General features: G+C 26.6%; 1 protein-coding gene across 2 annotated transcripts in view; it reads left to right on the top strand.

Moving 5' to 3' along the window:
- LOC129981051 (mitogen-activated protein kinase 1-like) overlaps nt 1–11,415 on the top strand; it is a 46,960-nt gene extending 35,545 nt beyond the window's left edge. For both annotated transcript variants that reach the window (XM_056091667.1, XM_056091666.1), the window contains exons 10-11: nt 3,685–3,841; nt 6,576–11,415. In XM_056091667.1, the coding sequence (XP_055947642.1) occupies nt 3,685–3,828 (144 nt within the window). In that variant the 3' untranslated portion in view covers nt 3,829–3,841; nt 6,576–11,415. The remainder of the gene's footprint in view (nt 1–3,684; nt 3,842–6,575) is intronic.
- Nucleotides 11,416–12,934: the final 1,519 nt, after the last annotated feature.

The raw sequence follows: 12,934 nt of genomic DNA, 5'->3' as shown, positions 1-12,934 counted from the left end.
ATATATTTTGTATTTTTAATATTTTAAATGTTCCCAATTACGTAGACCATGAATAAAAGTGTTTATAAACCTAAAATCTTCATAATTACTGCATTTTCATAAAGAATGTAAGCAATTATTTAGAAAGATTTTCTTACTTGGAGATTTTTCTAGATGGGTGGTGTCTTCAAAGGAGGACACCACCATCTGTCTTCAAATGAGACACCACCTCCTGCAAAAGTTTTATATATATATATATATATTATAACGGCAGTCTGCATGTATACAATCTATTAATCCTATTGATTGTATTTTTCCATTATATTTCAAAAATTTTAATGACCCACACCAGTAAGGGTTAGTAGCATAACCTTTTAACTTCAATTATAAACTTTCATTGCTACTACATGGAGAGTATCAATCCTTTTCGTAACTGAGCTGCTGTAATATGTTCACATGAATGAATCAATAACATATCACTTAATTGGAATTTATTACTGAGTTGCTTCTGGGTAGTTTCACTAGCAAAATATAATTGACATGAAAATATTGACTAAATGATTTGGAGTTGAATGTTGTTTAACTAAAAATTTTCCAGGATATGTGGAAGGCAATAGTTTAGGGACGAATGCATCATTTATGCATGTTTTTTGTGGGGGGGGGGCATTTATATTTCTATTAATCACATATATTTGCTTCTCACCTTGCATTTTGCTCTCATACAACCATAGGTCATAATACTCTCTGGAGTTTAACGGTAATTGTAATGCATATAGGATAAATTTTCTCTTATTCTTCTTCCATATATTATGCCATCACTACAAAATTGTGAAATTTTGGTCTCTTATAACTCCAAATCACACTTCACCATTTTTCTGTTGTCCATTTGACATAAGGTTTTGCTCAGTTTAATTTTTTTCATCTTTTGCTTTGAATTTAAATGGGGGTGGGGTCATAGATTTCTCATTTAAACCAGGTTGTTGCATTCAATTTCCCATTGCATTGTACTTTCTACTCTTATTGGATAACTTTGTAATATCTGACAAATTAATGCTACAAAAACAGTAAAAAAAATTACAAAACCGCTCTTCAGTAAAGTTTTAAGACACTCCTTCACTTTGTTTAACATGTATTTAAAAATGCTAATACTTTTATTTTCAAAAGTTCTTGAGCTTTGTCAAGTTCTTGCTGTATTTTGCAGTTTTTAACTCTACTCTGAATTTTCTGTAAATGAACTAGAGTACTGGAATTGAAAAATTATGTTAATCTTAATATAAATATTATAAATATAAGACATGGAATATGTGGTATGTTGATATCATGTATAGCTTTGGTAATATTTGTACTGTTATTATCTGTTGTACATGAAGTTACCTGTTTTAGACTTAATTCCCTAATCGGTTAAAAGATGTTCACTCTGCAATATTGTCAAAAATGTAATTTTCAAAATGTGGCACAGCTGAAGCTAAACAATTTTATTTCCATTCATTATCAATATATTGGAATATAAGAACAATATACAGCATGCAGATATACAGATACAGATATACATATTGATATGCAGTAATCTGTATTGCTGAAATGTCTGAATTATTCACCTTGTGCAAGTTCTTGTTTTAGTTTCTCCATTGTGTCATTATAGAGGTTTGGAATGCCATTATGGAAAAAATACTACTAGATAATTTACCTATAAAAGCTTTATGCTCAGTTAAACTGTAAGATGACATAGCTGTTAGAGACTGACTATATACAATTTATCCTGAAAAAATTCAATAGCAAAAAAACATGCTTGATTTTTATATATATTTGCCAAGTGCCAATTCTTTAATCTGTTTTGATCCAAATATCATTCCATAAGAACTAGAACTATAAAAGTATTAATTTAGTTTGCAATATTAATATGAACATGCAGGCTTTAGTTTCTATTTGAGAATATATCCATATAAAGTACAAAGTGATACAATTTTAAATGGCTTAATAAATTTGATGTAATTCCACCTTTTGCTGAAATTGCTCTCACAATATTTGGAGATAAATATTGAATTTGTATCTGTCCAGAGTTATCTGCAGTCAATATAAACGATGTTCTTTTTTTTTAATCAAATGGTTTTACTGAACACATATATTAAGAAATGGGTATAATAGACATCTTAAAACATAGTTCTTATGAAGAAAAAAAAATGGATGAAATATTTATTTACTAATTGAATCAAGTTATTCATCACAATTTAAGTACGCAAATGTATCTTAAAGATCATTCAATGTTTAATACTTTTCAAATATATGCAGCTAATTATAAAGCTGTGTCTTAGAACACTATGAGATTGTAAGTATAGAAATCTTAATGAAATTTAGGATGCAAGATGTTAATAAAAATGAAAAGTTTTATGAAGGATAAATATGATTTTGATTAGGTAAGAATACAAAAATTATTCTATAGATAATAAATAATTTAATATAATGTTTTGCAAATTGCATGTAAAAATGAATACTTCTAAATTTAAAATGATAAACTTTGTATTCTGTTTATAAAATTATTTTCAATTATGAAAAATAGAAATGAGAAAAAAATTCAATATCTATATTGTTTTAAAAATTCATGATGGAATGTGTAGCTTTGAGAATTAAATTGGTGCTTTTCAGTTTTTACTTATTAGTTTATTTAGTAGTTTTGAAAAAGATTTTTGTCCTTTTTTAAAATTCAATATACATAATTAGAATTAAATGTTGAATTACAAATAATATGGAATTTATAAAAGGTACTTGAAAAATAAATGAATAAAGCATAAAATTTCCCAAATACATAAATTTATAATATGTTACTGTTCAGAAAATATGTTTTCTTATTATTGGAAAAAATAAAATCACAGCTTCTTGTTAGAAAATAAGAAATTGCTAGCTAATGAAGTATCATTCATTAGTTAGTTGCTAATGAATAATAAAATTATTTATTTTTTAATATTTAGAAAGTATGCAAGTATTATTACAATTGCTTATATTTTGTATAATCAGCATTATTAAAACAATTTTTAAATATTGGCATTGTAATTTTTTTAATTATTTCGAAATTTCTTTCTCAACTTGTAATTAAAAATAAATATGTGTTATTGAAAACAAATTTTGCAATGGCAAGTTATATTTGATTTATTTAAAAAAAAATGTGTATAGTATAAATTTTAAAATGAGATAAATGCTCTAATAGTGAAGAAATTTTTAATGTCTTTTCAGAACATATTTCAAAATTACTAATAATTATAATAAAATCAAAACAATAAAGTTCTAACTAAAAAAATTGAAGGATTGGTAAAAATTCAGATTATTGCAAATGGATTTTTAATCTTAACTACTGAAACAATTGTTTATGATAATTCACGATTCATTAGAACAGAGGGGGGGATATCAAATAATTATTTATTATCATTTTTTTTACATTCATTACATTTCTTATTATTCTAAATCACAATGAATAACTGTACTTTAAGTTTGATTTTATGATGTATAGTTCAAATGGATGTTGGATATTCGAGTTACAGTGTTAGTCTTTATATTGATATTTTGCAGTTTATTGATACATTGCATAGTCCTAGTTTCCATAATTTAGGTTATTACTGTTGATGCTGATGGTATATATGATTTTAAAATATTAAAAATACACTAACATAACCAAAATGTTCTAAATTTTTAATAATTTATTCTTTTGTGCAGCCAGTAGCAGAGGAACCTTTCAAGCTAGAGATGGAGTTGGATGACTTACCCAAGGAGCGCTTAAAAGAACTCGTTTTTGAGGAAACTGTTGCTTTCCAACAGAGAATGCAAGCAGAACAGCAGCAGCAGGCACAGGCACAATAAAGGATGTGTTACAGTGAGTGCTGTTTTATTTGTTACCGTCTTTTGTTAGTTCTAGGCTTCTTAAATTTTTAATTAAGATCATAATTTTTTCTCTTAATTTCTAAATGTTTTTTTTTAAATCCTTAAAGAAATAATGAATTAAAATAAAGTGTTCCATATATATATATATATATATATATATATATATATATATATAATATATATATATAATATATATATATATATAATATGATATAATATGGTGATGTTTCTAGACTTAAGGTTTGCAATTTTAAGATCAGATTCAGTAACCTGTTTCTCAATATGTATGGATTCCGTTCATGATTTCATGATTATTCCATTTAAACTCGATTCCTTTTGCTGCTTGTATGGGAATTTTAAAAATAGGTTTCCACTCATATGTTGTCCATATTGTTTCACTATAATTTATATATATTTACATGCATTTTACTATAATTAGTTATCTCTAAAATAGCAAAATGTTGCTTCGACTCATCAGATTATATAAATATCAATTTTCTTAAATTTATTCTTGCAAAAATTCATAAGCATGAATAATGTTTTTTTTTTTTTTTTTTTTTTTTTTCCCCTAACTGCAGTATGTTAGGGCTATTTGAAAAATAGTTTGTGAAGACTAAAGTTTTTGAAAAAAATTGTACTTGCAATATTGATGAATCCAAGAATAAATCTTCATATTTAAGTGAAGTGCAAATTGTCTGTATGCTATTAGGTGTAAAATATTTAAAAAAAAAAAATTATGTTGCAAGCCTTAGTTAAAGTGTGCTTGAATTTAATCAGGTTTTTTGAAATGAATGGAGTTTTAAAAAATTGAAAACTGGAAGGAAAAACATTCCTTTGCTATGATTTCTTGAATGTCAACAAAATCACAATGAGTTACATTTTTTCATTACTTTTGTTAGATTTTAAATTATATTGAGATAAGTCTTGCACTCTATACAGTTTTCATAACTTATAAACATTCATCAGGGAGCAGGCATTTTTAGTATCTTAACTTTGCACATTTATATTTTTTTTTATAATTATATGTACAAGTAAAAATTAAATACTAAAAATTATTATTGTTAAGAGACAATGAAAGTAAATGCTTACTGCAATGTTTGTTGTAATGATGCAAACAACTATTCGAATATACAACGATTCGATTTTAGTTGATGGTAGAAAATTTTGCATGTTTCTAAAATTAGTTAACATTCTGTGTGATTTTAGGTGTTTTGAATTAAAATCTCTCAAACAACTATTTTAAATTGAAGTTATGGCATCAATAAATCGTTATTTTTGGAGGCAAAGAATAAGATTTATAAGAACTTCTATAAACCAAAAAAAAAAAGTCAAACAAATATGAATAAAATTTTTAATGATTTCAAATGGATCAATACACTTTAAAGGACAAAGTCAAACATGATTTCTATGAACATATATATTCAAGATCAACCATGTGGATGGGGGGCAGTAAAATTTTTAAACTGATTAGTTTAAATTTTACAATATTATGTCAATAAGTCCCATTTGATTTCTTTCTTAGTACTGTGTCTCAAATGGCTGTTGACTACAGTTTTTCATGGGATGATATTCTATAGCTAAGGATATCTGTACTTAATGTCATTATAGTCAACAGTGTTAATTGAAGTATTTGACAGCATGCAATATTTCTTTTATTTCTCTTTGTGGCATTGTGATCAGTCTAATTGACTATGTACTTCAGCTGTTACATGCACAGATGTCTTTTTCATGTTTGACTTAATCTATCCAGAAAATGATTAATAAAAAAGGATACTTCCACCATTTTTTTATTTTCTATTAGGAAGAAATGAAATGTTTAAATACAAAACTTAAAATTTTCAAAAAAAATAATGAAATTAGAATCTTGGCTGCTTAACTAATACTTTACCATTATTCTTTTCATTGTTTTCTCCACTGTCCTGACAGCTCCAAACGGGTCCTACCTAGCCTTCCTCAGAATTCCATTCTATGCCATCCTGCTTTTTCTTTTCTCTCCCATGTTTTTACACAAGTGTATTATAGTAATATTTGGCAGTAGGTATTCATTATTCATTGACATTATGGCAATAGGTACTCAAAAATACCAATGCAAAAACTGATGCAGACTAAGAGTATCTAGTACTCAATATTGTTTGGTAATCTACAACTTCATTCATTTTCAGTCATGCAATACTACATCAATCTCTTTCAAAATATAGATTGATACAGCCTAATTCACTGTTCCACCTATGAAATGCTATAAGCGTATGTGACATTTTTTAACTCTATATATAGCATCTCCAGTCATTACTGTCCTTTGTTCTCCATCACTTGGGTATATCATTGAAAACTTCCTCACCTTCTCCCATGCTGATTTTATTAACAAAGAATTTCCTCTTTTCACCTTTCCATCAGTCAGTGTCAAATCCAAGAACCTGACATATCATTATCAATACCTCTTCCAAAGAAGCAAACTCTCAATTGGGAATCATATTCCTATCAGTATCAGCTACTACTCTCACCTCAAGTGCAAGAAGCAATACCCTTCAATTGTCCAGTTACATTCTAACAGGGAACAAATGAATTAAGTGTATAACATACAGTTATCAATATCAGCCTGTGCTTAATACAGCACAATTTGGGTGACTCTACTCTTGAATCAGTATTCAAATGTTATTATGCGACGTTTCCAATTAGAAATTTGAATCTTCTTTAAATGTTTTCAAAGCTATTTTATTTTTTTACAGGTGATAAATGTTGGTGCTAGCACCATGTTCCAGTGCTGAAAAAAAAAATAATGAATTCCTCTCCTTGGATTCCCCCAAGTATCTTATGAAAATGAGTGACTGATATCTTATTTGCGTATGGCCTGGTGCCTGTATGCAAAACTGCTTATAAATGTGATGTACAGTTTTCGTATTTTTCTCTTATCACTCTTTCTCTCTCTCTCTGCTCTGCATTGATGGACCACAAAATTGATAAAAACTGTGATTAGGTAGCATTTAAATGATCACATCTTTTATGTTTGATTGTAGCTGTGTTTTGATTTTTACTTAGGGTCATTCTTCCCCCAAGGTCTGAGTGACCAGATGTTATCACGAGGGGATGTGCAAATATTGTGCGTGATTTATCAATGTGCTGTTTCAGCAGTGCAGGGTGTCTACTGATACAAGGAAACAAATGAAATTCCGCACTTTTTTCTTTATTGTATCAATATTTTATTTCTGATTTAGTTTGTAATTTTTCATTCATTGATGTGGTCTATTAGTATGGTTTAACGCAGCAATTCTGAAGCTATGAGTTGCTACTGCAACTGATGTTAATGTGGTAAGTATAAAAAATACTACATCACTTCTGGTCATATTCAGTGTTATCTTGTAAAACTAAGAAAGATTATTGTAATTTGTATCGATTTTAGTATGAATGAACCAAATGAATTTTATTTTTCTTGATTATGGCTTTATTTTATTTCGATTTCTTGTATCAGTGAAGGTGTCTTATGATTGTAACAGATTCAGCATAAGCTTTAAATTGCTTATTTCAGATTGCTTGAGAAGTCTGTGTACTATCTTGAAAATGTTTTTGATGCACCTGGGCTTTTATTGAAGTTAACAATAACTGTTGTGTTACCTTTATATACATGTTCCTTGTACTTTTTAAAAAACACCTTTTGATGTTATTTGCAATTGTTGTCAAGAATATTATCTCTGGATATTTGGTAAATCTCCAGCAAGAAGTATTGAAATTGGTGTATAAATTGTAATTGATGTACTCGTTATTTAAAAAGTTATCTTACTGTAAGGTAAACTTTTTGACTTGCAAATGTACTTGTGTATGTTAGTCAGTAGACTCCCTGTTAAAGAGCTGTTGCTGTCATCATGTATATGTGACACTCATGCTAATTGTTTATATATTTAAGAGTATAGTGAATTTGCATCATGTTGTTTATTTGATAACATAAATGTAAGGTTATTATACCTTTTGTTACGTTGTGCGATTCTTAACATAGAATCATGAGACAAGATAAAATTATTAACATTTTTTTAATCTAATCATAAAATTAAAAACACATTTGGAGAACTTATGAATACCCTCTCAATTATTAAAAATCTTCAACGTACTGAAATTATCTTTCAGTTTGTATTTATTGATTTTTCTTGTGAAATCTTTTTTAGCTTTATGGTTTTAAAGAGAATTTAAAAATTATATTTTTCATTGCATACGTATTTTTTTTTTATTAGTAGTAATTATGTCTGATTTTTTTTTTTAATTGATTATGGTGTAATTTTTTTTAAGTATATAACGGCAATTTTACAAATCCTAAGTAAATATTAGTAGGTCTGTTGAGTATTTTTCTGTTTTGTTTATTTAAATAGATTTCACATTTTATAATGTATGCCAATTTTAAAATGATTTTGCAAAATTTTACATAAACGAATTATCTAACTTTTGTTGATAGTATTTAATCAAGAAAGAGCAGCAGACTTCCATTAAAATCTGGTGTCGAACACTATATTGATACCTTAACTTCGGATAGCTTCAAAACAGAGTGCTAATCTTGAAAAATAAGGATATTTGCACTGATTTAAATAACAAAGATATTTATATAAATGATGTTTACACATATTAAGTATAAACTTAACTAGAAAGATATTGTAAAACTGCACATTGTATATTTATGCATTTGTAATTACTATTTCATAAGTATATGTTTGAATACCATGAATCTAAAATTTAATACCTAAGTTTAATATAAATCTAAAATTTCTTTTTGTTTTTATTCTGTCTTAAATAATGATTTTTCTTAAATATAAGAATTTTTTTATTTAAAGTACTTTTTCACAGCTTCTTAGTTCATTAAAATGTAAAAGTTTTTTTAATGCACTTACTCACAATTTTGACTTTAAGTAAAGCATTTATTCTGAAAGAAAAAAAAAATCTTTATTGAAATAGTTTTGATTCTTTGTCATCTTTTATGTATTGGTAAAATTCTTATATTAAATAATTGCCTTTTATCATCTGAACTACGTGATGAAGTCATTTTGGTTTTGTTTATTGAACTTTTTAGAAACTTTTTTTTAATATTTTTGCATTTAAATTGTTAAAGTGTTATAAAACTTCAGGCAGCATTTATTTTAGAGGATAAAAAAGCAAATTTTTAAATATATATCTTCAAATCTGTGTTGTAACTAAGGTTTTTCAAAATGTTCTTTTGAATAAGAGATAAAAGAATGATAAGGTTTATCCTTATTATCAATAAAGAATGTTGTTAAGACACCAAAATGATATATTTTTTAATCAGGAAATTCGCAGTGCATTGGAAATTTTATTATTAACAAAGCTACTAAATTCTTAATGAAAATAACTTCAAATATTTTTGGTTTATATGTTATCATATAATATTCAGGTCTTATTTATAGATCTATGTATGCATTATTGAATTCATTAATTGCAGCATTAAATAATTTAAGATTTGTCTTTTTGAGCAGTTTCAGGACTTATTATTTGTGAATTTGGTAATTTTTGTTCCATAAATGCTTGCATTTAAATAAATGAAATTCCATTGAAGTAATTTTAAACTTTCAAACATCTCTAACGGTATAAATTTGTCTTTCTAATTGACACAAATTTCTTTTATAACTATCTATTAAGTTATTTATATCTTGCATGGTTTTTAATGCAAAGTGGAAATGTTTATTTAGTAAATAATATATCCTTATTCAGATAATTTCATTCTTGAAATTGCAGGTTTCATTATATCGATAACTGTTTTACATTTCAGAAAATAGTACAATTTTAGTTTTAAAAAATTTTAAGTTGTTTAATGATTTGCAAAGAAAAAAAATTGTTTTTCTGTTTTCCCAAATGTAAATATTTAATTGACATACTTTAAAGATTTCCAATTTTTATATTATAAAAAAAAAATACAGTTTTTGTTATACATTCAATATATTGTATGTATAAATTTATTTGTACATAATTGTATATAAATGCATGTAAATATATTTATATTCATAAGATGTCCTATTGTAAACTAATGTTATTTGCTGTGTTCTATCGTAATTGTATGGATGTCAATTCACCTCTCTTTCAAATGTTTATTCGTGTGAAAACAAAAAGCCGATATCACTCTTCTTCACTTTTAAGTATTATGCTAATTATTGTGAATGTTGTAATACCAACAGAGATGTGTTCGTGGCATTGTTTGATTTTAAGTCATGTTGTGCTTTAGAGTTTGGAACATAAATGTTGAAAACAACTCATTTTATGTATGTCAAGTGTTTATTATTTTCATTCATAATTCTGGATCTTAGACATTGAACTCAGTTTCTCTTTCGGCAATATGTATTATTATTATTATGGAATTTCTTAAGTGTTTTTGATCAGAAATAAAGTAAAAATGTGAATTTTTTTTCTCTGCACAATAGTTGTTTTGACATTTTTTGTAATTTAAAAGCTAGAAAGCACATACATCTGGCTTTAGTTAATTTTTATTATATACTAGGATACAATTTTTTTTTTCATCTACATCATATTGTTTTGAGATTTGAATTGTGACTTGCATAAGCTGTTTTTTTTTTATATTCAAATAATTTTAAAACAAATTTCAGCTATTATATTTTGGACTATTTCAAATGTTTTGTAAAATATTCAATTTTGATTTTATTTTTCAGCTTGAGATTAAACTAGGTTTTATTATATATTATAAATTTGGCAAAAAAAAAATGGTACTCTACAACTTTTTAAGCATTAAATCACCAAAAAATTTCCATTCTCTATAGTTTTGGTCTTTTTAAGTTTTTTAGAAACTTTTGTTTTCATGACTGTATGTGGTTCATTGAATTTTCATGGATGAATCTTTTACTTTTTTTTTCTGAAGTATTTTGATATATTCTAATTTTTTATTGGAATTTTATTTTAATATTATATTTATGCTTGCAAGAGAAAATTATTTACTGAATTTTTTTTTTATTTATTTAGCAATTTTTAACATAAAATCATTAATTTTAGTTTTAAATTTTGTTAAGTGAGATGTATTTTCATGATTGAATTTATTTGTACCAACAAAATATTTTTTTGAAATATGCTATGCAAAATAAAAACCACCACAGATTTGTAACAATTTAAAAAAAAAAAATTTCTTTATTCACATTTTTATTTATGAAAATAACTAATTTTTGAAACGTGGTTTTTAACACAACACTATCTACCAATAACCATTATTGCATTTTCTTGTGTGTGTCAAAAGTTTTAAGTAGCTTTTAAAATGATGTTCTACATTTTTTTTTTTTTTCTCCTTTTAATTTTGTTACTTGATCGAAATAAAAATTGTTAAATTTTATACATTAGCAATAAGAGATTTTGTTGAAGAACATGAGATTCATTCCCTTTTGCAATAACTGAACTAAAGCAATAGTTGGATCTACTATGTTTGTTCTTTGCAGCCAATATAATTTGAAATACACATGGTGCTCATGGAAGTAAATGAGTAAAAAATTTTGTTAAAATGACCTGATTAAGGGATAAGCGATTTGTTGGTCATAATTGTTGTAAAGTGTAAGAGTACAATAAAGTTTACTATTCCAATGGTTGTGTTCATTGTGTTAATTAAGTTTGTGATGTGTAATTTATTAAAAATTATTCAGAATAAAAAATATATAAAATGTATTAAAACTTCTATGGCTTTGATTTATTGAACAAAATAATATACTAAAAAAGATGTTACTTGATGCAATCACTAGCAGATTTAGGCAATTTATGCTCCTAAGCAAGGTTCTTTACAGGGCCCTTTTTTTAATAAATTGGTACCATTACTTTCACATTTTTAACTTAATCAGTATGTAAATGATTTATTTTAAATTAATTTTTTATCTTGATAAATTTGTAAAAATGTGTTTTCTTTATGACATAGGATTTATGGACATCCACATTTGTTCTTAAGTAGATGCTCAGGATTTATAGATCTAGTAATTAAATGGAATGGAACATGTAGGAATATGATCAATTATATTTGAACTAAGTGCTAATATTTTCCTAATATTGTATATTTCATATCTGTATTTTTACAAATATATGTGGAAACTAAGCTATTAAGATATTTTAATCAGCCTGCCTATGGCCCCTTGTCAGTCCAGCTTCCTGAAAAGAAATCCGCCACTTCTGGCAGTATAAATAGAATATAAAAGATCGGGCTCGTGCTGTGGACATCATTGATGAGAATGATGTATTTGTATAAGCAGTGATGGCTCATACATTAGAATTACAACGTTTCCTAAAATTATTTTTCTTTTTTCTCCCATTTTTACAACTGTTATTTTTCTACATTAAGATTTCAACTTCGAAACTAGGAGAGGGGGGGGGAATAAAATAATAAATGCAAAGTAGATAGAAAATAAATCATTAAGTATAAATATGGAAATTAGCTCTAGATACCATCAAAATTCACTTACTTCAGAATAATGTATTTGTGCAAGCAATGGTGGTTCATACATTGAAATTGCAACACGTTTTTAACATGAAAATTCGATGGAACACAAAAAATGATGGGAAATAAAAATAATAAAAAAAAAATTATAATAATAAGATCCTTAAGTAAAAGGTATGTTTATTAGGGCTGCATAGAAAGTAACACTAGATGGCATCAAAATTCGCACATTATACAATAACAAATCAAAAATGAAAAATTGTTCCTTTTTAAATTTAGTAATAGCTGACTTGAGCTGTATTAAGTCCAGTCGAAGTTAGATCCATGTTCAACTCTGAATTATGTTTTCCCATCTTTTATTTTCGTTTTTTTTTTTTTTTTTTTTTTTATCATTTGAGGACATGGTGGTGTTTTCGTTATGGGGTTTTGAATAATTGAAGCTCGAAATCGCGTAGGCAATGAATAAAGCATAAATGGCAATATTCATCTCCATCAATTGAATTTTCGAGTAAGGTTTTCGACCTCATTTTGCAAGAATTCTCTTTACAACTAGCATCGATACATTCTACTCGATGTCCTCTATCGAACGATACCACATTTACGTCGCTTACGTTATTAGAAGCCGAGAAACGGAAAAAGAACATGTTGTTTTGGTTGGGAGGGGAGGGGTTGAAGCTTGTG

The sequence above is a fragment of the Argiope bruennichi genome, chromosome 8 (genome assembly GCF_947563725.1).
Source record: "Argiope bruennichi chromosome 8, qqArgBrue1.1, whole genome shotgun sequence".
Taxonomy (NCBI): Eukaryota; Metazoa; Arthropoda; class Arachnida; order Araneae; family Araneidae; genus Argiope; species Argiope bruennichi.
The sequence above is the reverse complement of the archived record's forward strand: the minus strand, read 5'-3'. Positions and strand labels throughout refer to the sequence as shown.